The 25,961-nt window shown below is 40.9% G+C and overlaps 1 protein-coding gene across 4 annotated transcripts in view; it reads right to left on the reverse strand.

Moving 5' to 3' along the window:
• The window catches only part of apba2b (amyloid beta (A4) precursor protein-binding, family A, member 2b), a 255,994-nt gene that overhangs the window by 16,849 nt on the left and 213,184 nt on the right, over window positions 1-25,961 (reverse strand). For all 4 annotated transcript variants that reach the window (XM_049471040.1, XM_049471042.1, XM_022665124.2 and 1 more), the window contains 2 exons: window positions 17,910-18,095; window positions 3,630-3,809 (listed from right to left, as the gene is read on the reverse strand). In XM_049471040.1, the coding sequence (XP_049326997.1) occupies window positions 3,630-3,809; window positions 17,910-18,095 (366 nt within the window). The remainder of the gene's footprint in view (window positions 1-3,629; window positions 3,810-17,909; window positions 18,096-25,961) is intronic.

A 25,961-nucleotide genomic window follows, 5' to 3' on the forward strand; every position in this document is an offset into this window, starting at 1 on the left:
TGGAGCTACTTTGAGCTGGATAACGGTGAAAAAAACAATTTTTTCGGTGCAAATTATGCCCCGTCTCACCCAGTCTGAAGGGTGTTTTTGACAAACTGTTAAAATGTCTGGATCTCGGAACGCTGTGGAAGAACGGAGGTGTGCAATTCATCAAAGATAAGTACTTTTTATAATGTTTTACTACAACAAAAATCCATTTTACACTGGAGTTCTTCTTTAAGTATCTCTTCACTCTAAGCTAATGAATGTGTTAGCTTCAACACAGCAGAAAAACATGCAATGAATTTAAATGAATTGAATTAAATGATGAGAAGAAGGTCTGAGAAAAAGTCTGCAGAGAAAAGGACAAATAAGGCCCTGTTAACACCAGGCATTAATGCATCCTGAAAGATTTGGTAATCCTGAAAATGAATTTGGTAATCATTTGTTCACACCTGATGGGATTTCTCACATGATTTTTGCAGGAGGGGCGGCCGGGTATGGTAAGAGTTTTCTCCGGAGCCCAAATCCAGATGAGAAGGTAGTTTGGCTTGTGCTCCAGCCATGAGTATCATTTTTATCTACTAGCTTGTTATTGTATTATGCTCGGCTAACTCCTCCGGACGCTTTTTATTGGCAGTGACACGGCTAATGTGGGCGGTTATTTGCTGAAGAAGGGATGCATCAAGCTGCTTTGGCATAATGTGGTCTGATTTGCGTTTTTGATCACCTCTGAATGTGATTGGTTTAAGTGATATGATTATGATGCTCTTTGAAATGCTGTGTATCTCATTTAAAGTTGTATTTTCTGCTGGACACTTTATTGATTGAATCACGCAGGATGCATGTTAATACCAGGTGTGAACTGCATCTAATGAGAACGAGAGAAAAATAGCTTGTGATTATTTAAAGTAGAGTCAATATGCAGCATCCAACTGAGAAAGAGTGGAATCAAGTAAATGCCAGAGAATTAGAGAGAACAAGCGAAAGAGAGAGAGAGAGAGAGAGAGAGAGAGAGAGAGAGAGAGAGAGAGAGAACGAGTAATAAATGCTGAAGTGCTGATTGCCGTTAAGAGGATGCACTGAAGAGGGACAATGCGAAGCAATTAAGAAACGCAATCGACTCCACTACATTACCCCAAACAATACCACACCGCAGCACTCTCCACATCCTGCAGATCACAACACAACCCACATTTCTGCACTCTGAGCTTCACTGACCCGCAGCAGCTGGAAGAAGCAGCACTCCAAAGCTGACTAAGCTTAAAGTTCTCTCACTGCGCATCCACAACACTGCAGACGTGCAGTACTGTCTATTATACTAACACAGCAAACACTCTACAACAGGGGTGTCCAAACTACGGCCCGCGGGCCATTTGCGGCCCGTTTCTTTTTTTGGAGCGGCCCTCGAGGTATTTTAGAAATAGAATGAAAGTTGGCCCGCTGTTAAGCAGGTTTTTATAATGTGAGATTCAAAGTTTGAACGCTAGGTGTCAGAAACGGGCCAAAGAGTCTAAAAGCGGAGAGAGTGCACATTTCTAGCGCAGAAAAAAACGGGCCAAAGAGTCTAAAAGTGGAGAGAGTGCGCATTTCTAGCGCAGAAAAAAACGGGCCAAAGAGTCTAAAAGTGGAGAGAGTGCGCATTTCTAGCGCAGAAAAAAACGGGCCAAAGAGTCTAAAAGCGGAGAGGGTGCGCATTTCTAGCGCAGATAAAACGGGCCAAAGAGTCTAAAAGCAGAGAGAGTGCGCATTTCTATCGCAGAAAAACGGGGCAAAGAGTCTAAAAGCGGAGAGGGTGCGCATTTCTAGCGCAGATAAACCGGGCCAAAGAGTCTAAAAGCAGAGAGGGTGCGCATTTCTAGCGCAGAAAAACGGGCCAAAGAGTCTAAAAGCAGAGAGGGTGCGCATTTCTAGCGCATACACAATCACCCTCATTGTGTTCTTCAATATTGCAATGTACATTATTGCTTGAAATTGAAAATTGAAAATGAAAATAAATAAAAAATCTTCTTTGGAACACACTGGAGGGTTTTTGAGCCTTATAACAGCCTGTTTAAGATCATCCACAGCATCTCAATCAGACTTTAACTAGGACACTCCAAAACCTTCAGTTTGTTTTTTTTAACCCATTTAGAGGTGGACTTGTTTGTGTGTTTTGAATCATTGTCCTGCTGCAGAACCCAAGTATGCCTGAGCTTGAGGTCACAAACTGATGGCTGGATATTCTCCTTCAGATTTGTCTTGTAAACAGAAGAATTCCTGCTTCCATCTGTTACAGCAAGTTGTCCAGACCCTGAAGCAGCAAAGCAGCTCCAGACCATCACACTACCACCACTATGTTTTATATTCAGTGTGGTGTTTCTTTTTTTGAAATTATGTGCTAGTTTTATGCCAGATGTAACAGGACACACATCTTATTAAAAGTTCCACTTTTGCCTTGTCAGTACAAAGAATATTTTACACAAAGTTCTGGAGATCATCAAGATGTTTGTTGGTAAATGTGAGATGGGCCTTTGTGTTATTTTTAATCAGCAGTGTTTTTTGCCTTGGAACTCTCCCGTGAATAACATTTTCACCCAGTCTTTTTATTCTTATTATTGAATCATTAATACTGACCTTAACCCTAGAACGCTAACGCCAGGCGATTTTCACCCACACAGTTTATTCATGTGATTTTCATTGTGTTGCTGCTGTCTGAGTTGCATTTTATGTGATGTTGTATGTTGCAAAACTAAAGAAGGGTTTCAAAACTTTTTATACAGTGTAAACCCAACGTTAGTGATGGTGTTACTAATTTTAACATTAGTGTTCTAGGGCTAACTGAGGCGAGTGTGGCCTGCAGTTCTTAAAATGCTGTTTTGGGTTCTTTTGTGACCTCCTCGATGAGCTGTCCATGCCCTTTTGGAGTAGGTTTGGTAGGCTGCTCTTGTGAGTTCCCTTTTATCCCCATTTATGAATAACAGCTTTCCAAAGAAAATTTTAATTCATGTGGGGTAATTACTTTTCACATCAGTCAGGTTGGTTTGGATAGTTTTTTCCATTAATAAATAAAATCATCATTTAAAAAAGTGCTTTTTGTATTAACTTATATATTAACTATAAATATAAGTTTATTATATTATTATAAATGTAAGTATAAGAGAAAAAAAGCAAAAACAATATGTAAGCGGGCAAATATATTTATGGAGCTGCACTATATTGAGAAGGTTTGTAGGTGATTAGATACTCATTACTCATTACTCTAGACAGACAGACAGACAGACAGGCAGACAGACAGACAGACAGATACTTTATTGATCCCCGAGGGGAAATTGTATATATATATATTTTTTTGATAGATAGAAATAGAAATTGCTGTTGTTTTTACTGATTTGATCAGTTTTAATAAAAATAGGGACATGTAAAAATAGGACAAAATTAAACACCTTTATGAAGTGTTAATCAATACATTTGTCCATAAAGCATATCTCTAACAAAATCATAAAAAACAGATACTGTATCTTCTAAATATTAAACCCCCTGACGGTGTATTTTTGCTTTGGCTCTGGCACTGATGTCCTCTCCTCCTGTACCTGTAATTCCACAGAGTTCTGGGCGGAGCTACACTCAGCTCTGAGTGCTGCGAGGTGAGACGGCGTCCAGACACTGACCTCTTTGCAGTTCTCGGAGTTGGAGAAGTGGATGAGGTCGTCGTTGTACATCTCCTGCGTGTTGATGATGTCGCTGTACTCTTTCTGACTCAGGTCCTCTGGGTTGATGCCGTTGGCTCGGAGGAACTCCTGGTAGGCCACGCTGAAGGCCTGGCCGATGGACTGGGCTATGAGCTGAGCCTGGGCGGACAGAGGGGGAGAAACCAGAGACAAAACACAACGTTTCAGCCAAATGAGGGACAATATGAGGCAATTAAAGGCAGGCAATCCACTCCGCTACATTACCCCCAACACCAGGACACAGCAGAGCACTGAGAATTATAGGGAAAGTGAATAGAGCTGGGCGTAAGTGTGTGTTTCTGTGTGTTTCTGTGTGTAAATGTGTGTGTAAGGCTGAGAGATCTGCAGGAACAGCTGTAATAAGCAGCACTCCGACCTAAAGCTGACTCAGGCTGAGAGCTGAGAGCACACCAGCCTCAGATATTAGTTTCTCTGCTTCAGTGCACATGAAGAACACTGCAGGCCTCTTCTAATAGCCACGCTATAAACACCTGGAATTAACAATTACTGGACACACTTCTCTTCAGCAGGACACTAAGAGTCACAATAGCAGAGGAAATTGGACTCATTCACAGTGCTGGAGTTTACTAACCCTTTCAGAAAGTTAGAAACTGAGATTTATTCCTTTTAAAGAAACTAAATAGAAACTTCTTACATAAAGAGTGCACTGTAAACCTGGATAAGTTGAATTTACTTTAAAGATTTGAGGAAACCGGTTGCCTTAAAAATGTTAAGCAATGGGTTAAGAAAACTTAAGTTAACATAACTTAGAACATCAAGTTATTACAACTAAAGGGGAAGTTGATTTAACTTTTTTATTTTTGTTATATTGTAAGACTGCACTGTAAAACCCCATAAGTTGACAAAACTCAAAACTTTTGTTGTAACTGATTACCTAATTAATTTTAAGTTCATGTAATATAATTTTAAAGTACAGTGAACTTAACAAATACATATACATATATATTTAAAATGAATATTTTCCTGAACTTGTATTTAGTCTTCTTTCTGGTTTCATTCAACTATTTTTTTTTAAATACTCATAGAAAAGTAGATGAAAGAATTAAAGTATTTGACAAAGTGATTGATTTAAATTAAAATAATTTATATGTAAAGGTTGGTGTCAGACAGAATTAATAAATTAAGTCACACTTATTTAGCAACTTTTTAGACATTCAAGGACACTCAGCATTCATCCACACAAACACACACACACACACACACACACACACACACACACACACACACACACCAGTGAAACTGCAGCCAATCACGCACAGCACACTCTTAACTGGAAACCACTGTCTGTATCGGGCACTGAGGGCAGAGTGTCAATCCATATCTGAGCATACAGTCACACACATACATATTTACACCCACACACACCCGGACTATTTTTTTGGGCAATTTAGAATATCCAATGTACCAATTTATTTTAGCTTTATGCTTGTGGCATTCCTGGAGGAAACCCACACAGAAAAGGGGAGAACATGAAAACACCACCCAGATAGAGACTTGAACCCAATTGGAAAAAAGGTAAAGGTATTGTATTCATATTTTATTCATATGATTGTTTGTTTTCATTTAATTTTTTAAAAACCACACTATAGTTTGCAATAAGTGCTTACAGCGTTAACATGCTAACAAATGCTATTAATCTGGAAGCTTTAAAACATGTTTAAAAACACAAATGAATGATGTTACAAAGTTTACAGAGCCAAGTTGTCACGAATTGACCCAGGCAGGGAGACGAGGAGGCGGACACAGGTGCAGGTAAGGGAAAAATGAATGATTTAATAAATAAATAACAAATAAACAATGAAACAAGTAAACACGTAACAAAGATAAACGAATAATCATAAATCAAAACAAACGAGTGAAACTAGAGTACATAAACGAACAAGAGATAATAATAATAATAAATAAACAAGGAAATAAACAAGAAGCTAAACTAGACAAGGTGAAACTAAACTAAGCAGGGCAAGGGAAACAAACTAGGAAATAACACGGAATAAGGGCTTTAGAAACACGGAATAAGGGCTTTAGAAACACAGAAACGCAGAGAGACAGACAACAGTGGAAGGTGCAAAGACCGACGGAGGACAAGGTGGCAGAGGAGAGCTATTTATAGTACATAAAACACACTAGAATTGGAAACACCTGGGGAAGGGGTGGAGCTACACATTAGAAACACATGGTGGAAATCTACTGACAGGAGACACAGAGAGCACAGGTCACGTGGGACACACACAGAGACATGAAACAGGGCTAAGACCTGACAGAAGCCTCCCCCTAAACGCGCAGCTCCCGAGGCGCGTAAAAACGAACCCCGGGGGCTGGCGGCGGGGAGAGGCCGGGGAAAACACGAGACGAAACCGGGGACTGAAACGGAGACAGGACAGAGAACAGAGACTGGACGGGAGACTGAACGGGGAACTTGACAGGAGACGGAGACTGGACGGGGAACGGGACAGGAGACGGAGACTGGACGGGGAACGGAGACTGGACAGGGAACTGGACGGTGGACGGAGACAGAACAGGGGACGGAGGCTGGGCAGGGAACTGGACGGTGGACGGAGACTGGACAGAAGACGGAGACAGAACAGGACACTGGACAGGGGACAGAGACTGAACAGGAGACTGGACATGAAACGGGACAGGAGACTGGACGGGACTGGACATGGGAACAGGGACGAGGACATTAACAGGGACCGACACGAACACTGTGACTGGAACAGGAACAGAGACAGAGACAGAAACGGGAACGGGAACATAAACAGAGACAGGGACCAAAACAGGGAGAGACACAGGGACCAAAAACATGGGTGGGTGCCCAGGACTGGCAAAAGTCTGTGTGGAAGTCCAAGGTGCCAGCCTGGGCACAGGTCTGGGGTGAAAGTCCGGGGGCCTCGGTGCCTGCCTGGGTACGTGGGACCTGGCACGAAACAAAGTTCTGGGAGCAGGAACCGGTGGGGTGACGACTCGGGCAGCGGGAGCTGGAGCTGGCGCTGGCGGCGCGACGACTCGGGCAGCGGGAGCTGGAGCTGGCGCTGGCGGCGCGACGACTCGGGCAGCGGGAGCTGGAGCTGGCGCTGGCGGCGCGGCGACTCTGGCAGCGGGAGCTGGCGCTGGCTGCGCGGCGACTCTGGCAGCGGGAGCTGGCGCTGACGGCGCGGCGACTCTGGCAGCGGGAGCTGGCGCTGGCGGCGCGGCGACTCTGGCAGCGGGAGCTGGCGCTGGCGGCGCGGCGACTCTGGCAGCGGGAGCTGGCGCTGGCGGCGCGGCGACTCTGGCAGCGGGAGCTGGCGCTGGCGGCGCGGCGACTCTGGCAGCGGGAGCTGGCGGCGCGGCGACTCTGGCAGCAGGAGCTGGCACGGAGACTTGGGCAGCTGGCTCTGGCACGGAGACTTGGGCAGCTGGCTCTGGCACGGAGACTTGGGCAGCTGGCTCTGGCACGGAGACTTGGGCAGCTTCAGCAGACACGGAGGCTGGAGCATTTTCAGCAGACACGGAGGCTGGAGCAGCACGCACAGCAGCATATGCAGAGTCTAGAGCGGCAGGAGTTCGGGGGCGTGGCTCAGCAGCCGAAGATGCCTCGTAGGTGGGCGTGTCCGCCGAGTGAGTTTCGGAGCTGGGCGTGTGGAGATCAGGTAATGCAGCTGTGAGGCCTGAAGCCGCGGGCGAAACAAAACCCGGACTGGATCCGCAGCCTCGCCGGCAGAGTCCACAGCAAGCAGCGCGGGGCCGCCGGTAGAGACCGGCACGGGAAAAGTCTCCATAACAGTCCTGGAGCACGGCTGGGTTGCCGCGGAGATAGTCCCAGAGAGAGGCTGGACTGCAGCGGCGAAATCCAGCCCCGCAGCCGCCATGAAAGCCAGCTCCTCAGCCTGAGGGGCTGGCGCTGCAGCTGTGGGGCTCAAGGCTGCGGTTGCCGCAAAAACCCGGACCGGATTTTTACTCCCTCCGGCTGAGTCCAGCGCGTGGAAAGTCTCTGCTCGCGGCTGGCTCACCGGGTTGGAGGTCCTGTAGCGCGATTCGGCAGCAAGCGCGGGGAACACGGAGCGCGGTTCGACTGCCATCGCGGAAGTCCCGGAGCGCGGTTTCACAGCCGCCGCGGAAGTCACAGAGTGCGCCTTTGCCGCGGGAGAGGAGAGTGTCTTGGCCGCGGGAGGAGCTAGCTTTGGAGGCGCTGGGGAAGCTAACGCCTTAGCCACCGGGGAGGCTAGCTCTGGAACCGCCGGTGAGGAGCGCACCTTGGCTGCAGGGGAACGGACGGGAGTCGGGACGGCCTCTGGAACTGTGCGGCCGAGAGCCGGGTAGAGCACCGCCCCTGGGGGAAACGGTAACGGAGCACGGGCCGGTGCGGGGTAGAGCTCCTCTTCGTCCTCGGAGCTGCTGGGAGCGCACCCGAGAAAGTCCCACGGGTCCCGCTCCTTGAGCCTCGGGTACATGGAGGTACCGAGGCTCAAAGCACCAACCCTCATCGCCCCCCCAAGAAAATCCTCCCCGGAAAAGGGGTCTTCTTCCGGCTGGCGGGACCCCTTAGAGCGCCTACCCCGAGGCCTGCGGCGTCCTTGAGGCCTCGAGGTGTCCTGCGCCGGGGTCCCGCAAGGAGCACGGCGAATCGCCATCCTGGTGCCCATCCACGCAGAACCTGCTGTGTCCATGTTGTGGTCGGTCTTTCTGTCACGAATTGACCCAGGCAGGGAGACGAGGAGGCGGACACAGGTGCAGGTAAGGGAAAAATGAATGATTTAATAAATAAATAACAAATAAACAATGAAACAAGTAAACACGTAACAAAGATAAACGAATAATCATAAATCAAAACAAACGAGTGAAACTAGAGTACATAAACGAACAAGAGATAATAATAATAATAAATAAACAAGGAAATAAACAAGAAGCTAAACTAGACAAGGTGAAACTAAACTAAGCAGGGCAAGGGAAACAAACTAGGAAATAACACGGAATAAGGGCTTTAGAAACACGGAATAAGGGCTTTAGAAACACAGAAACGCAGAGAGACAGACAACAGTGGAAGGTGCAAAGACCGACGGAGGACAAGGTGGCAGAGGAGAGCTATTTATAGTACATAAAACACACTAGAATTGGAAACACCTGGGGAAGGGGTGGAGCTACACATTAGAAACACATGGTGGAAATCTACTGACAGGAGACACAGAGAGCACAGGTCACGTGGGACACACACAGAGACATGAAACAGGGCTAAGACCTGACACAAGTGAAGAATTTGTGGTTTAATTTAGTGAAGTTATCTAGATTACATTTTATTTGTGCTAAAGAAATATGGAATAAATCTCCTAACTAACTTTCACAACCTCTCCCTCTTTTTCTCACAGAAAAGTACCAGCATTTACTTTTTTATTATGATTTTAATAATGATTATAATTAACTACAAGACATCAAACATTTTTTTGGATGCCACTAAAATAAAAAAAATAACTACGATTTACAAATCTTACATCCACTATATAGTTTACAGTTAAATATTGATTATTACATGCTTGTCTGACATATTGATGACACATTAAGTTGCTGTACTTGCTTTGTTACACAATAGTTATATATACGTTTCTGTCCCATGACTTTTGGTGTGCTAGTGCTAGTGTAGAAAAGTTTTTTTGTGTTGTTTTCATTAAAATAAATGGTTCTGTTTTTTTTTTTATCCAGATGCTTATAAATGAATTACATGTCTTTAATGCTCATCACCTGAGTAACAGGAGTGAAGATCTGTGCTGTTTTAAATCTGTAGCAGGTCTATTTGGCCATTTTAAAGTTTAAAATTTTCCAGGACTAAACCATTAATATATTATATATATATAATATAATATATTATATGCTATTCATTTTCTCATTAGTCTCATTAAATAAAAACCAGTAACCTTCTTATATAAAACCAGAGGTGGAAAGTAATTAATTACATTTACTCAAGTTACTGTAATTGAGTAGATTTTATAAGTAATTTGTAATTTTTAAAGTAATTGTTAAAGTAGGTAATTTTACTTTTACTCAATTACATTTTGACACAAGTAATTTACTTCGCTTTATTGGAAAACTCCCAATTACTGAATAAAAAATAAAATGACGTGGGAAAAAAAACAATTGTCTGAATTAAAAAAAAAAAAGTTCCCCGCCGGACAGAGCTGTTAGCTTTCAAAACTTCCACATTAAATCTGTGAAAGCATGTGGTGGTAAGTATTTTATTATAAACAATCTGCTTAAATGTTAAAAAAGAAACATGTAAATAGCAGTTAAAGCACAGCAATGGCAAGTTAAAAAATAACAATGACCTAAAAAAACTATAAAAATACAGTTTATAGTCACCTATATGACCATAACTTTTTAACAATAAAGAAAAAAAATGGATGATAGAAACCTATACCATTTGTTCTTAAAAATGTTTTATGGGCTGGTCTGAACAAATACTGCCTGAAAGATCCAAATTATTATGTGGAATAATAGTTCATTAAAAATAATTTAATTTTGATGATTTGTTGTACTTTTTACATCAAATAATTAAAAGTAACTATGTAACTTTTACTCAAAGTACATTTTAAATTGAGTACTTTTTTACTTTTACTCGAGTAGATTTTTAGATGGGTACTTTTACTTTTACTTGAGTAGAATTTTAGCAAGTAAAGATACTTTTACTTAATTACAATTATTCAGTACTTTTTCCACCTCTGTATGAAACCCACATCAGACCCACATGATGCTCCTCAGTGCAGCAGATGACACGGTGTCACGTCTCGTTTAAACTGACTGAGTTCAGATTGATTTGACGTGACTCAGGTCTCGTACCGGTCTCATTGATTTTCAGATCTGAGAGCAGGTTCTGCTTGTTCTGTTGCTGCTGCTACTTAAATAAAAGACCAGCTATTTTCCTTGAAGGCGCAGCAGCAGCTCAGAGGCTCAGTGTGAAGGTCCTCTCTGTGGAAGGCTGAAATACTGCCTTTAAAAAGGGAAAATCAATGAGAATGCCATGTGCTTTTCACTGCAGATGATTGCAGATGTTCAACCTAAACCCATAGTCAAGCCAATATGCTGTAGCATATATATATATATATATATATATATATATATATATATATATATATACTGTAGCTTACTGTAGCTTACATATCCACTTTATTCAGAAAAAAAATTGATTCTTGAGTCAGAGAGTGTAAAAAAAGATGGACGCCATGTCTCCGTTCCTATTCATTCAATGAAAATGAAGCCAAAATCTTCCCCCATGTTGGTGCTTTCAGCACCAGGTGTGACATAATGCGCCATGCTGCCGATCCTGAAACCCGATTCTGCACAGTAGAGACCAGAGGAGGGAGAAAGACTGTGGAGAGACCGCCTACTCATTTAAATAACCACACCCCTGAGGGCCGCCTCGAGGTCACAGGCTGCAGAGCGGAGCGGAGCTAACAGTCTGTTATTGGTCCCGCCCATAACCAGCCCCTTTACAATAACCACACCTTTTGTGAATAGAGCTGAATAACGTTTTTAAAAATGAATTCTGTGGGGATATAAAAATGTAACAATATAAGCAGAGGTTACACTAGCTGCTGCAGTTAAATAATGGAGGTAGAATTACAGTATATTAGGAAAAAACGTGATTGAAAGTTGTTCTGTTTTGCCATTGAAACCTATGGGGATGGGTGGAGTTACACAGCTTTCTGAAACCGAACAGCAGGGGGCGCCCGACCTGTGGGGGCTTCACTTTAGAGAGACGATGCTCTGTCCAGCTATATACAGTCTATGGTCTATGTTGCATCATGTGAATGCAGTGAATTCAATCTATATTTACAGGGGTTGGACAATGAAACTGAAACACCTGTCATTTTAGTGTGGGAGGTTTCATGGCTAAATTGGAGCAGCCTGGTGACCAATCTTCATTAATTGCACTTTGCACCAGTAAGAGCAGAGTGTGAAGGTTAAATTAGCAGGGTAAGAGCACAGTTCTGCTCTAAATATTGCAATACACACAACATTATGGGAGACATACCAGAGTTCAAAAGAGGACAAATTGTTGGTGCACGTCTTGCTGGCGCATCTGTGACGAAGACAGCAAGTCTTTGTAAAGGAAGCTGTCTGAAAGGGATGTTCGGGTGCTAACCCGGATTGTATCCAAAAAACATAAAACAACGGCTGATCAAATCACGGCAGAATTCAGTGTGCACCACAACTCTTCTGTTTCCACCAGAACTGTCCGTCACCACAATCAATTATTGTGGTCTAAAACCAGGTGTTTCAGATTTATTGTCCAACTCCTGTATGCTTACCCAGCATTTCTACTGGCTGTTTACAGCAGATTAAACAGATTAATCACAACAGAATTATGTAAATAACTGTAATTAATAAAACTTTTCAGCTAGCAATATTTAGTTAGTAGAACATTATTTGAACATTTCAGTTACTGTTTTTAGGATGTTCAATCTGTCAAGTTTTCTAAATGTTCTTAGAACATTTTTATTTAATGTTATTAAACGTTTTGGTAACATCACTTCAAAACAAATACTTTTTTGGATATGAGAATGTGTCATAGCTAGACAGAATTCCGTATTAAATTAAATAATGATACCAGGGGTAGTCAAAACAAGCAGGGTCAATACCGGTTAACAGTAGTTTAAGACTAGTTAATTGGATTGCCTGTCTGAAAGGCATGATTCTTCACTCCAGAGAACATGTCTCCACTGTTCTAGAGTCCAGTGGTGGCAGTGGCTTTTTTACCACTGCGTCTGATGCTTTGCATTGCATTGTGCTCGATAATGTGAGGCTTGAATGGAGTGTCTCGGCCATGGAAACCCATTTCATTAAGCACCCGGTGCTCTAATGTTCTTAAATTAATCTGAAGCTACATGAAGTTCGGATGTCTGGAACAATTATCCACTATGTGCCTCAGCATCTGATGACCCTGCTTGCTTTTTTACTTTTGGCAATATATTCTATATCATGCTAGAACTTTTGGAGGTATCATCCAGCCCTACAGTCAGCGTTGCCAGGTTCGCGGTTTTTCCCATTTTTTTGGGACTACTTTTAAAAATTTCCTCAGACAAATATCAATCTTAACAATCATAAGAACCAGGAGAACATAACTGGACTGCAAGGACTAATAAATACAAATGTTACCATTCCATTTAGATTTTATTTTTGACCTTTATTATGCAGTTTATCACAAAAAAAGGCAAGACCAAAATGAAGCTTTATTTAATTTTTATCAATTAATTGGCTTTTTCATTTTAGATTTGACTGTGAAATACCTGTGTGGTAATAGAAATTAAATGGCAAAAAGCCTTTTTCATAAAAAAAATATATATATATTTTTCTCACATATGGCCCGTGCTCAAGTAAAAAATTAAACTGCAAATTAAGTGATTTAATTTTAGTTTTTAATTTTGTCATTATATTTTCACACATGTTTGGAAAAAGAAGAGAAAGAGAAAGAGAGAGAGAAAGAGAGAGAGAGAGAGAGAAATCACAATGTAACCAAAAAACAGAAATGGTGATGAATAAAAAAATGTTAAAGAGGACAGAAGAAAGTTCAGAATGGGCAAGAAAAAAAGTTGTTGTTTTTTTGTTTTTTTTGCTAATTATGTTACTATTATATATTCTCATAAAAATAAAAAAACGAATGTTACAATTATTATTAATGGCTTTAAGATAAATATAATATAAATAGAAATACTAATAATAAATCCCTAATAAACCATATACTAATTCGTACACTTATAGTTGTTTTTATCATTTGCTTCAAACATACTTTAAGCTTCTGAAGTGCGGGTTTTAGACTGACTTTGGGCTGGATATTTTTGTTGGACCTGGCAACCCTGCCTAAAGTAAAGGCACGATAAACTCACATTAATACCCTTGATTTGTGCAGAGACATCTACAGAGCTTCAGAACGTCTGTAGAGTTAGTCCTGAATGAAGGTCACCTTAACCTCTCTCTCTACGAAGCTCTTCAAGCTCATTCAATCAGTCCTGTGGGCTGTAATTATCACACCTGCAGGACGCTGAGACAGCATCTGTAGGGTATCAGCGCAGACCCCGGCCTGGTATCGATCACCCAGCAGACAGCTATACTGTATCACAGAAGAAGAAGAAGAAGGAGAACGGAGGTCCAGGAGGCTTTAAAAATAACTCTGCTGGAGTGTAGAAGAGCAGAGCTGAGTCCAAATGACTCATCTAATCTCCTACACTCGCATACAATCACTTTCACTCTCACTCTCGCACGCTCTCTCTCACTTCTTACACTGGTCCGTACATCAAAGAGCGTAATTAGCCAGCATGAGTGAGTAACAGCTGCAGTGCCGAGCACAGAGGAGACAAAACATTAGGACGGCCTCATTACAGACTGACGGCTCTCTAAAAAAGCGGAGAATAAAAACGGCCTCGCTCCAAAAATACACGTGATCTGTGTGCACGGAAAAAAAAAAAAAACAGGCCAGTATGTAAAATGACAAAAAAGGCACAATGTTTCTTACATTATCAATGACATGTATTTGACTACAGACAGTATGTCATGTTTTATCTGCTCAATTTCATTTAATCAGCTAATATACAGGTGCATTTCAAAAAATGAGAATATCATTGAAAAGTTAGTTTATTTCAGTAATTTAGTTCAAAATGTGAAATATACAGGAATTGGACAATGAAACTAAAACATCTGGTTTTACTTATTTCACTTATTTTTCCCCTCCGTTGCCCAGCTCCTTCGCTGGTGCCCAGTGCTGTAGCACAGTAGGGTTTCTTTGGTCACAGAAGGGTAGGGTTAGGTTGTAGGTGCAAAGGTTGAAACGAGACAGGACCAAATACAGGGGTTGGACAATGAAACTGAAACATCTGGTTTTAGACCACAATAATTTATTGTGGTGACGGACAGTTCTGGTGGAAACAGGAGAGTTGAGGTGCACATTGAATTCTGCCGTGATTTGGGCAGCCGTGGTTTTATGTTTTTTGCATTCATTCCGGGTTAGCACCCGAACATCCCTTTCAGACAGCTTCCTCTTACAGCGTCCACAGTTAATCCTGGTGGATGTGGTTGGTCCTTCTTGGTGGTATGCTGACATTACCCTGGATACCGTGGCTCTTGATGCATCACAAAGACTTGCTGTCTTGGTCACAGATGCTCCAGCAAGACGTGCACCAACAATTTGTCCTCTTTTGAACTCTGGTATTTCACCCATAATGTTGTGTGAATTGCAATATTTTAAGCAGCAAAACTGTGCTCTTACCGTGCTAATTGAACCTTCACACTCTGCTCTTACTGGTGCAATGTGCAATTAATGAAGATTGACCACCAGGCTGCTCCAATTTAGCCATGAACCTCCCACACTAAAATGACAGGTGTTTCAGTGTCATTGTCCAACCCCTGTCCAACTTTTATGGAGATGCGGATTTCATTTTCCAGCAGGACTTGGCACACTGCCCACACTGGCAAAACTACCAGTTGGTCTTATATAATATTCTAATTTTCTGAGATACTGATTTTTGGGTTTTCATTAGCTGTAAGCCATAATCATCAACAATAAAAGAAATAAACACTTAAAATAGACCAATCCAAGTAAAATACAGGTATATAATATATGAGTACTGTATTAACTCTATTAATTAATCATGGGTGTAATAAACCAATCAGTGTGTCAGCTGTCATCCCCTTAAACAGCCAGGTCTGCTCTGATTTTGGTGGATTGTTATTTTAACAGTGCAGTGCTTCTAAGCTTCTCAGAAGAAAAAAGTGGCCTGTTTATTGATGCTATGAAGGTGCCCATGCAGGGTTATAGTGAAAATAGTATCTGTATTGTAGAGAAGTGGGCGGAGCTTCTGGTCATGGTGAACATAAGGCTTGTGTTGTGTACAGTAGTAAAGCTGTAGTAAAGTGGTATTAGTGAATATAGTAACTCTGTATTATAGTAGAGAAGTGGGCGGAGCTTCTTCTGGACATGGTGAATATAAGGCTTGTGTTGTGTACAGTAGTAAAGTTGTAAGTGGTATTAGTGAATATAGTAACTCTGTATTGTAGTAGAGAAGTGGGCGGAGCTTCTGGACATGGTGAATATAAGGTTTGTGTTGTGTACAGTAATAAAGATGTAGTAAAGTGGTATTAGTGTATATAGTAACTCTGTATTATAGTAGAGAAGTGGGCGGAGCTTCTTCTGGTCAGGGTGAACATAAGGCTTGTGTTGTGTACAGTAGTAAAACTGTAAGTAGTATTAGTGAATATAGTAACTCTGTATTGTAGAGATTGTTGGTAATAAGGGTGTAGAGTACAGTAATATCTTGTTCATGTGGTTCTATCAGCTTGATACAGTGCTTCCAAAGGATCGAAGAGCAATGATTGCAGTTAATGATGTAAAATTTGTACTTTAAACACCAACTGCCCAAATAAGAAGCTTTTTTATTAAAGTCCATGTTTGCTGGATTGGTCAGGATGCCTCATTTTCTCATGTGCACACTGCACATCTATAATTGGGGACAGAAATGAGGCATTTGGGAAATATTCATTCCGAGCAGAGCTTTACTAAATAACTTCACAACATATGTGCGGCTTACGTTTCCTTAGAGGGAGATATTAAACTCTAAATATGCCCTCTCTCTCTCTCTCTCTCTCTCTCTCTCTCTATTACTCACAAACACACACACACACACACACATTTAATACACCATCACCACCATCAGCACCATCATGTTTTCAGTGTCAGAATATATGCAGTTCAATGATATTGCTGTGATATACACACAAGTGTTGGTTGATATGGTGTTGCTAGGTGGTTGTGTAGGTGTTGCAAAGGTATAGGTGTTACAAAGGTGGTACAATAGTACAAATGTTGGTTTCTAAGGTGTTTTCAAGACCATTGCTAAGGTGTTGCTATGTGGTTGCTTAGTTGTTGCTATGTTATAGCTGTTGGTTGCTTAGGTAGCGCTAGGCGGTTGCAATTGATTGACATCAGCTTCACGAGGCTTTAGATATGAAAAACAATGTGGATAAAGCTTAGCTGTTGCTGTGCTACAAGTGACAGTTGCTAAGGTATTGCTAACAGTGGCTATGGCAGTGGCTAACAAGTGGTAGATGGTTGCTTGAGTGTTGCTGTGGGTAGGTGTTGTTTGCTGAGGTGTTGCTAGATAGTTGCTAAGGTGTTGCAAGGATGTTGTTTATGTGTTGCTATGGTATAGACGTTGGTTGCTAAGCTGTTGCTAGGTGGTTGCTTAGGTGTTTCAATGGTATAAGTGTTGGATGATAAGTTAATAATATAGTACTGGTGTTCGTTTCTAAGGTGTTTTCAAGACCATTGCTAATGTTTTCATAAGTGGTTGCTTAGTTGTTGCTATGGTATTGCTGTTGGTTACTTAGGTAGTGCTAGGAGGTTGCAATTGATTGACATCAGCTCTATAAGGCTTTAGATAAGAAAAACAATGTAGGAAAAGCAGCTGAACAGTTATGAACTCAAGTAGCTGTTGGCTGCTTAGCTGTTGCTGTGCTACATGTGACAGTTTCTAAGGTATTGCTAACAGTGGCTATGGCAGTGGCTAACAAGTGATAGATGGTTGCTTAAGTGTTGCTGTGGTTAAGTGTTGGTCACTGAGGTGTTGTTGGATGGTTGCTATGGCGTTGCAAGCATGTCGTTTATGTGTTGCTATGGTATAGGCATTGGTTGCTAAGGTGTTGCTAGGTGGTTGCTTTAGTGTTGCAATGGTATAAGTGTTGATTGCTAATGTAGTGCTACAGTACATGTGTTGGTTTCTAAGATGTTGCTAAGTGGTTGCTCAGTTGTTGCTATGGTATAGCTGTTGGTTACTTGTCGGTTGCAATCAGCTCCAAGAGGTTTTGGTAAGAAAAACAATGTGGGAAAAGCAGCTCAGCAGTTTTGAACTCAAGTAGCTGTTGGCTGCTTAGCTGTTGCTGTGCTACATGTGACAGTTTCTAAGGTATTGCTAACAGTGGTTATGGCAGAGGCTAGCAAGTGGTAGATGGTTGCTTGAGTTTTGCTGTGGTTAGGTGTTGGTTGCTGAGGTGTTGCTAGATAGTTGTTAAGGCATTGCAGGGACGTTGCTTATGTGTTGCAATGGTATAGATGTTGGTAGCTATGGGGGTTGCAAGGATGTTGCTAAGGTGTTACTAAGTGGTTACTATTGTGTTGCTGTGGTATAGCTATTTGATGCAGTCAGCTGCCTAAAGCAATCACACTAGTGTTTGACTCATACGTACATCCTCAGACTCGAAGACGTGGCAGATCATCTTGTACTGTTTCTTGGCCTCGGGGGCTCCGGGGGTGGTCTCGATGCAGTCCTGCGAGGCCGAGCGGGGCATGCGCCTCCGGGCCATCAGCACCACGATGTTCCCGATGTCAGCGATGTAGGAGATGGTGCGCAGGGCGTTATCCATCATCGTCTCCTGCACAAACAACATCAACATCAAACACAGTCAATATCTCTGTCTTCACTGACAACTAATCAACACATTATTATCAGGATTGCTCGATTTCTTCTTTTATGCCAGCTGCATGTACAATAAGAGACCACCTAAAAACGACGAGATTCTTTGATTTTACCTAATTGAAAACCTCTAGAATATAATCAAGAGGAAGATGGATGATCACAAGCCATCAAACCAAACTGAACTGCTTGAATTTTCGCACCAGGAGTAAAGCAGCATAAAGTTATCCAAAAGCAGTGTGTAAGACTGGTGGAGGAGAACATGATGCCAAGATGAATGAAAACTGTGATTAAAAACCAGGGTTATTCCACCAAATATTGATTTCTGAACTTTAAAACTTTATGAATATGAACTTGTTTTCTTTGTATTATTTGAGGTTTGAAAGCTCTGCATCTTTTTTGTTATTTCAGCCATTTCTCATTTTCTGTAAATAAATGCTCTAAATGACAATATTTTGATTTGGAATTTGGGAGAAATGTTGTTCGTAGTTTATAGAATAAAACAACAATGTTCATTTTACTCAAACATAAACATATAAATAGCAAAATCAGAGAAACTGATTCAGAAACTATAGTGGTGGCTTAAGTTTTTACAGAGCTGTAAAACGACTGACCAACAGAAGACAAATCTGCCCCCTGCAGACACAGGTCACATGGTTTTACACAGGCAAGAAGTATTATTAACGCACCCCCTTACTCAGACTGTGTGGCAAAATATTCAACAATATGCCTGTGTTTCTCAGGGGACACGCCCCAAACAAGCAATCAAATGTTCAAATCAAAGGCAGTTAAGCTTGACAGCGATTTATTCAAATTACCACCCTATATCATGTGTAGACTGAATAAAAGGACAGATAGAAAATATGGATAATGTATGTCCTGCCTGGTGTGACTGGTGGAGGAGTCAAGCTTTTAAATACACAAAGAGACAAAGGACGGCTGTTACAGTGTGTACTGTGTTTTTGTTTGGTTTTAATAATGTTGAATGGCACAGTCTTGGTATTTTACATGCTATTATTAGTTTTTACTTTTAGGGAAGTGCTTTGTTTTAATGTACTATACTCATAATTCTTATGTTGTCTTATAAAAGACCTGGGGTGCACTTATACATTCCACACCACACAGCACTCTGCTCTGTTTAGTTTCTCTAGGATGGAGAGCAGAGGCACCACTAAATGTATTTTGGTTACTGGCCACTTTGGTTTACCGGTGCATATCAAAAATGTATAATTACATATAAATAAAATATTACTTTATTTCAGTAATTCAGTTCAAAATGTGAAACTCATATATTATATAGATGTATAACACACAGAGTGATCTATTTTAAGCCTTTATTTCTTTTGTTATTGATGATTATAGCTTACACACAATGAAATCCAAAAATGTGTATCTCACAGCATTAAAATATTATATTATGCACAGTGCAGTTTAGTTTTCCCCGAAAATCTTACAGCAGTTCATGCTTCTTCCCACTGCTGATAACTTTTATGGAGATGCAGATTTTATTTTCTAGCAGGACTTGGCACAGTGCCCACACTGCCAAAAATACCAATTGGCCTTGTATAATATTATAATGTTGTGAGATACTGATTTTTGGGTTTTCAGTAGCTGTAAGCCAATTAAATTAAATATAACAATAAAATAAATAAACACTTAAAATAACACATCTATATAATATGGGAAATTTAATGAGTTATTGAAATGAAGTAACTTTTCAATGATATTTAAACTTGTTGAGATGCACCTGTATCTTCCAATTTGTTATATTGAAGTGTGCTTATGTCTTATTCTGTTTTTCCTTGGTGCTGTCCAGTGTGGTACTTGATGATATAGTATGTGTGACTAAGAAATTGGGTGTGAAATTGACTTAGGTTCTGGTGAAACATGATAACAGGGGAAAAAAATTGTCGAAGAACCCACCTTCGTTCTCCCCCCGCATTCAAAAATACAACGATGCTCCAAACAGGCGTCTATTGTTAGATAGATGGATGGATGCATGGATGGATGGATGCATGGATGGATGAATGGATGGATGGATGGATGGATAGATAGATAGATAGATAGATAGATAGATAGATAGATAGATAGATAGATAGATAGATAGATAGATAGATAGATAGATAGATAGATAGATAGATAGATAGATAGATAGATAGATAGATAACAAACAGGCCTATATATATAGACCGATAGACAGAAAAACAGGCCTGGATAGACAGACGGACAGACAAACAGACAGATAGATAGATAACAAAGAGGCCTAGACAGACAGATAGATAGTGAAATAGACAGACAGACAGACAGACAGATAGATAGATAGATAGATAGATAGATAGATAGATAGATAGATAGATAGATAGATAACAAACAGGCCTATATAGATAGAAAGACAGAGAGATAAACAGGCCTGGATAGACAGACGGACGGACGGACGGACGGACGGATGGACAAACAAACAGACAGATAGATAGATAACAAAGAGCCCTAGACAGACAGATAGATAGTGAAATAGACAGACAGACAGACAGACAGACAGATAGATAGATAGATAGATAGATAGATAGACAACAAACAGGCCTATATAGATAGAAAGACAGAGAGATAAACAGGCCTGGATAGACAGACGGACTGACGGACAGACAAACAGACAGATATATAGATAACAAAGAGGCCTAGACAGACAGATAGATAGTGAAATAGACAGACAGACAGAGAGACAGAGAGACAGATAGATTTAAATTATAGGGCAAAAACTTAAAACATTTGTATTCATCACAATTAAATTGTTTAATTTATTGTGGATCCTTTTCCAAAGCACTTCAGAAACTCCAGCAGCTATTTACACACCTCTTTTTGATTACGACTGACGGGTTTAGGATATGATGGCCGTGTCTTTAGTGATTTTCTGACTGTCCATTAGTCAGTTTCACACAAAACATAAGCAAGACAACAGATGAGCAGCAAAACTAATACACTAACACATCAGCAGGTGTGAATTATGGGAGGAAGTTGGGGTCAGGTCTGGAAATGAATTAGTGTAAAGTGTAAAACATGGTAAGACACCACTGCTCCTGACCTGGGGATTCCCACCTTCTGACGATACATCACCGTTTATTAAGCTGTTTATAAAGCTGCACTTCCCATCACCCACACTCCGGCCGTGTCACACACCCGGCGCGTGTTAACCTGATTAGCGGAGTGTATGTGGGTCGTGGATCAGCATGTCGGAGCTGTGTTTTTCTCAACACCTCACACACACTCACAAGATACATCATTAGCCAGTCAGCACAATTAATGATCCAATTTGTGCGTGTGTGCGGGGTGTTCAGAGCCTTTAACCTTTCCGAGGCGGAGGAACGGCGGAGAGATCCATAGATTTCCATTCCGATCACACACTGGACAGCGAGCCAAGCGCGGAGAATCAGTGTCCTAATCAGTCCCGTGTTCTTCACCCTGCCCTCCCCCCCAGAGACGAGGCGGCCGGGCCTTAAATTAAAGGAGGAGCGGGACCCGGCCTGTACTTACCAACAGCGCTGGACTGTATTTCTATATTTTCATAATTCTATATTCTTGACCTGTGGTCTCTTATCTGTGGCAGTGCTTACCATAGGTGTTCATTTCATGCTGAGGTTGGGAATTACTTTCCCATGTTAAACATGGTGGTGGTAGTATCATGGTCTGGGGCCTGGAAGACTTGCTGTGATAAATGGAAAAAAAAAATCCTTAAGGAGAATGTCCGGCCATCTATTCATGACTAGGGCTGGGTGATATTGCCTGAAAAAAAAATTGTTCCACAAAAATTCGTAAAAAAAAATTGAAAAAAAAAATTGTTTCCACAAAAAATCGTATTTTCCATTTTAATCCGCGGTACAGTTAAACAGCTCTGCAGTAGCTGAGCTCTGCAGTACAGTTAAAAAGCTCCGCAGGACAGTATGAGCTCCTGACGAAAGTAGCTGAGCTCTGCAGTACAGTTAGAAAAACTGTGCGCGACAGACGCTGAGTTCCGCGGTACAGTTAAAAAGCTCTGCACAACAGTAGGTGAGCTCCGCGGTACAGTTTAAAAAGCTCCACGGTACAGTTAAAAAGCTCCGCGGTACAGTTAAAAAGCTCCACGGTACAGTTAAAAAGCTCCGCGGTACAGTTAAAAAGCTCCGCGGTACAGTTAAAAAGCTCCGCAGGACAGTATGAGCTCTGCGGTACAGTTAAAAAGCTCCGCGGTACAGTTAAAAAGCTCCACGGTACAGTTAAAAAGCTCCGCGGTACAGTTAAAAAGCTCCGCAGGACAGTATGAGCTCTGCGGTACAGTTAAAAAGCTCCGCGGTACAGTTAAAAAGCTCCACGGTACAGTTAAAAAGCTCCGCGGTACAGTTAAAAAGCTCCGCGGTACAGTTAAAAAGCTCCGCAGGACAGTATGAGCTCTGCGGTACAGTTAAAAAGCTCCGCGGTACAGTTAAAAAGCTCCACGGTACAGTTAAAAAGCTCCGCGGTACAGTTAAAAAGCTCCGCAGGACAGTATGAGCTCTGCGGTACAGTTAAAAAGCTCCACGGTACAGTTAAAAAGCTCCGCAGGACAGTATGAGCTCTGCGGTACAGTTAAAAAGCTCCACGGTACAGTTAAAAAGCTCCGCGGTACAGTTAAAAAGCTCCGCAGGACAGTATGAGCTCCGCGCGACAGTAGATGAGCTCTGCGGTACAGTTAAAAAGCTCCGCGCGACAGTAGCTGAGCTCCGCAGTACAGTTAAAGAGCTCCACGCGACAGTAAATGCACCTGCAAAAAATATATATATATTTTTGGAAAATGAGAATCGATTCTAAATAGTTCAATGTTAGAAACACGATGCGAGCTCGAATTGTTTTTTTCCTGCACCCCTAGTTTGATGATCTGAACATTTTAAAAGTGACAAACATTGCAATTAAATAAGAAAACAGGGGGCATGAGGGGGTCAAACACTTTTTCACACCACTGTATACTTAAGAAAATCAGAAAACTGCAGGAATTTTTAACTGGTTTGGTTTTGAGTGGTTCTCAGTGTTATTCAGTTCAGCAGGCAGTGGTTTTAATGTTATGGCTGATCAGTGTATGTTAAAACTGTACAGAGGTGTTGAGTGTAAAGGCTGGTGATGGAGGTGGAGGCTGTGTGAGCGCTGCAGCTCTGTTCTCATACACGACATTACAGGAAGTGGAGCGGTGTGTGTCGAGCACACAGAGACACTGCATTGCAGTACATACACACTGTACCCGTGCCAGCCTGCCCACACACTGCTGCTCAGCTAGACTGCAGCCTACACACACGCTCTCACATGCTGAGAGACACATATATATATATATATATATATATAATACACACACATACAGCATATACACATATACAAACATACACACACATCCATGTATTGGTATATAAGCAGATCAACACATGCACACACCCCTCCCACACACATGCAGAAGGTCATACATGGGTTCTGTACACACACACACACACACACACATACACACACACACACACTGATTCTGCAGATCATCAGGATGTTGTCTGAATGTGCAGAACATGAACAGGTTCAGATCATATGCCTGTATTAACACTGCCAGCCTTCACCTTCTCATTCACAAACACATTACTGACATTTTACATCATATTAACCCTTAGGTGGTGTTCGGGTCTGTGGGACCCGTTTTCATCAAATTATATCAAAAAAAATATTTTTTTCTAACTCAAACTCATTGGCATTGGCTCATTTTTTGTGAAAAACATATATCAAAACACATTTTCGATAAACACACACTGTACACCCCCCCCCCCCCACACACACACACACATTTATATTACATACAGTATGTTTGGCCAAGGGCTAATAAACATTGCTTCATTTGTAAATTTGAAACTAAACACATTTTCTACTCATATCTTGAGTTTAATTCACTTTCTTTTACATTTTATTAAAAAACTAATAAAAAAAGAGTAGCACTTTTTGAAAGAAATGTAACATAAGAAAGGTAAAGGGCAAATATTAACCATGTAAGTTGTTTATATTGCTTGCAATTTAGGTGAAGCTAGCATGTGTAAGGCATTTTAATGTAAAATTGCTTAATTTTGCTGAATTAAATACAAGTAACAAAGAAAACGAGTAACAAATATATGAACACCACACAAGGGTTAAACACAGTGCCCTGTGGAATTACTGGCCCCGTCTCGCTTTAAAAACTTGGATAATTTTAAGCTCGATCAGTTTTAATATGTAAGAATTTTTGGTACCACTTTAAAATAAGGTTCCTTTAAAAAGGGGTTATAAATACTTTACAAAAGGAGTTTCTTGATGGTTACAAATACATAGAATACAAATGCGCTGAAAAAAGTGAAAGCAAACACGTCTAACATAAAAACTAAGAAACAAATCTGGGATATTAACTTAACTAAGACAAGAACTAAGACTACGCTAAGCTAAGAAAACAAGTAATTATATAACAGAAACAACACAGAGAGCTAAGACTAGACAAACCAACACAAAACAACCACAAGGAACTTGAAGCGCACACAGCAAACATATCACACAAATATACAAAAGACTCGACAAGAAAACACTCAACACTATGGGCTATAAAAACACAGAGAGGGTGAGAAACACCTGGGGCAGGTGTTTAGAGAAAGGGTGTCTGTAGTTTATAGAATAAAACAACAATGTTTATTTTTACGCAAACATAAACCTATAAATAGCAAAATCTGAGAAACTGATTCAGAAACTGAAGTGCTCTCTTAATTTCTTCCAGAGCTGTATACATATTTACCTCTGTCATTATATATATATTTTGTGAGTTTTTGAGCTCATGTTCATGTTCAGCATACAGGCTAATTTAAGGGGCATTCCAGGATTTTGGTACATTTCAGGGGTGGTCACTTCTGAAAATTTGATCTTTAATTTGATCATTTTTAGTCATATTTATTAAATACAGGTAATAGTATTTAATAACAAAAAGTTTGATTCGTCAAGCTCAGGTATCAAAGCAGTTTTTTTAATTAGATAATGCAATATATTTGGTAACTTACAGTAACAGGGTTGCGAGTAACAGGGTTGCAAATCTAGGCTAAGTTGTGGTTTAGCCCAGGATCAGATGCTAACTGTAAAATTTAGCTATGTATACAAGATCAAGCACAAACATGGTTATATAAGTATATAAAGTAAATTTTGACTCTACTCATTATTAGTCTTACAATATGAGTAACAGGGTTGCGTTCACTGAGTGACACACACAACTTGGACAAAAATATTTGGAAAAAAAAACTTGAAAATTGTTAGAGCACTTACTCTTGGTCTTGCCCTGTGGGCAGAAAATGTCCTTGTGATGTCACTTCCTTTGTGCCAGTAGACAAATATTTTTAACTCTTTCTCTGCCAGGTAAAATTCCTTATGGTAACAGGGTTGAGCGCATGTTGTGGGACACAACTTAATAGCATAAAAACTGTAACATGCAAAACAATGTAGACCAAAGAAGTTGTTTTCATAAGTAAAGGAGATGCAGATCAACAATATACGAGAGGAAGTCATTTATTTAGAGATTATTTTAATTGTTAAATTTGCCAAAGGAGTTGGTCACCCAATGTGTGGGACAAGAGAAAACAGTATTCGGTCTTTTGAATAATATCTAAGGAGCTTATTTTTCCACCAAATTTTACAGTTTGTCTTATAACAAATACATTGTTCACAAAAAATAGTCATTTAGATATTTTGGATACGTACATTTGAAATGTAAGTGGTGGGACAGGAAATGTACCAAAATCCTCGAATGTCCCTTAACAATCTGACCAAACGACTCCATCAGCACACA

Source organism: Astyanax mexicanus, chromosome 23 (genome assembly GCF_023375975.1).
Source record: "Astyanax mexicanus isolate ESR-SI-001 chromosome 23, AstMex3_surface, whole genome shotgun sequence".
In the NCBI taxonomy this organism is placed as follows: domain Eukaryota; kingdom Metazoa; phylum Chordata; class Actinopteri; order Characiformes; family Acestrorhamphidae; genus Astyanax; species Astyanax mexicanus.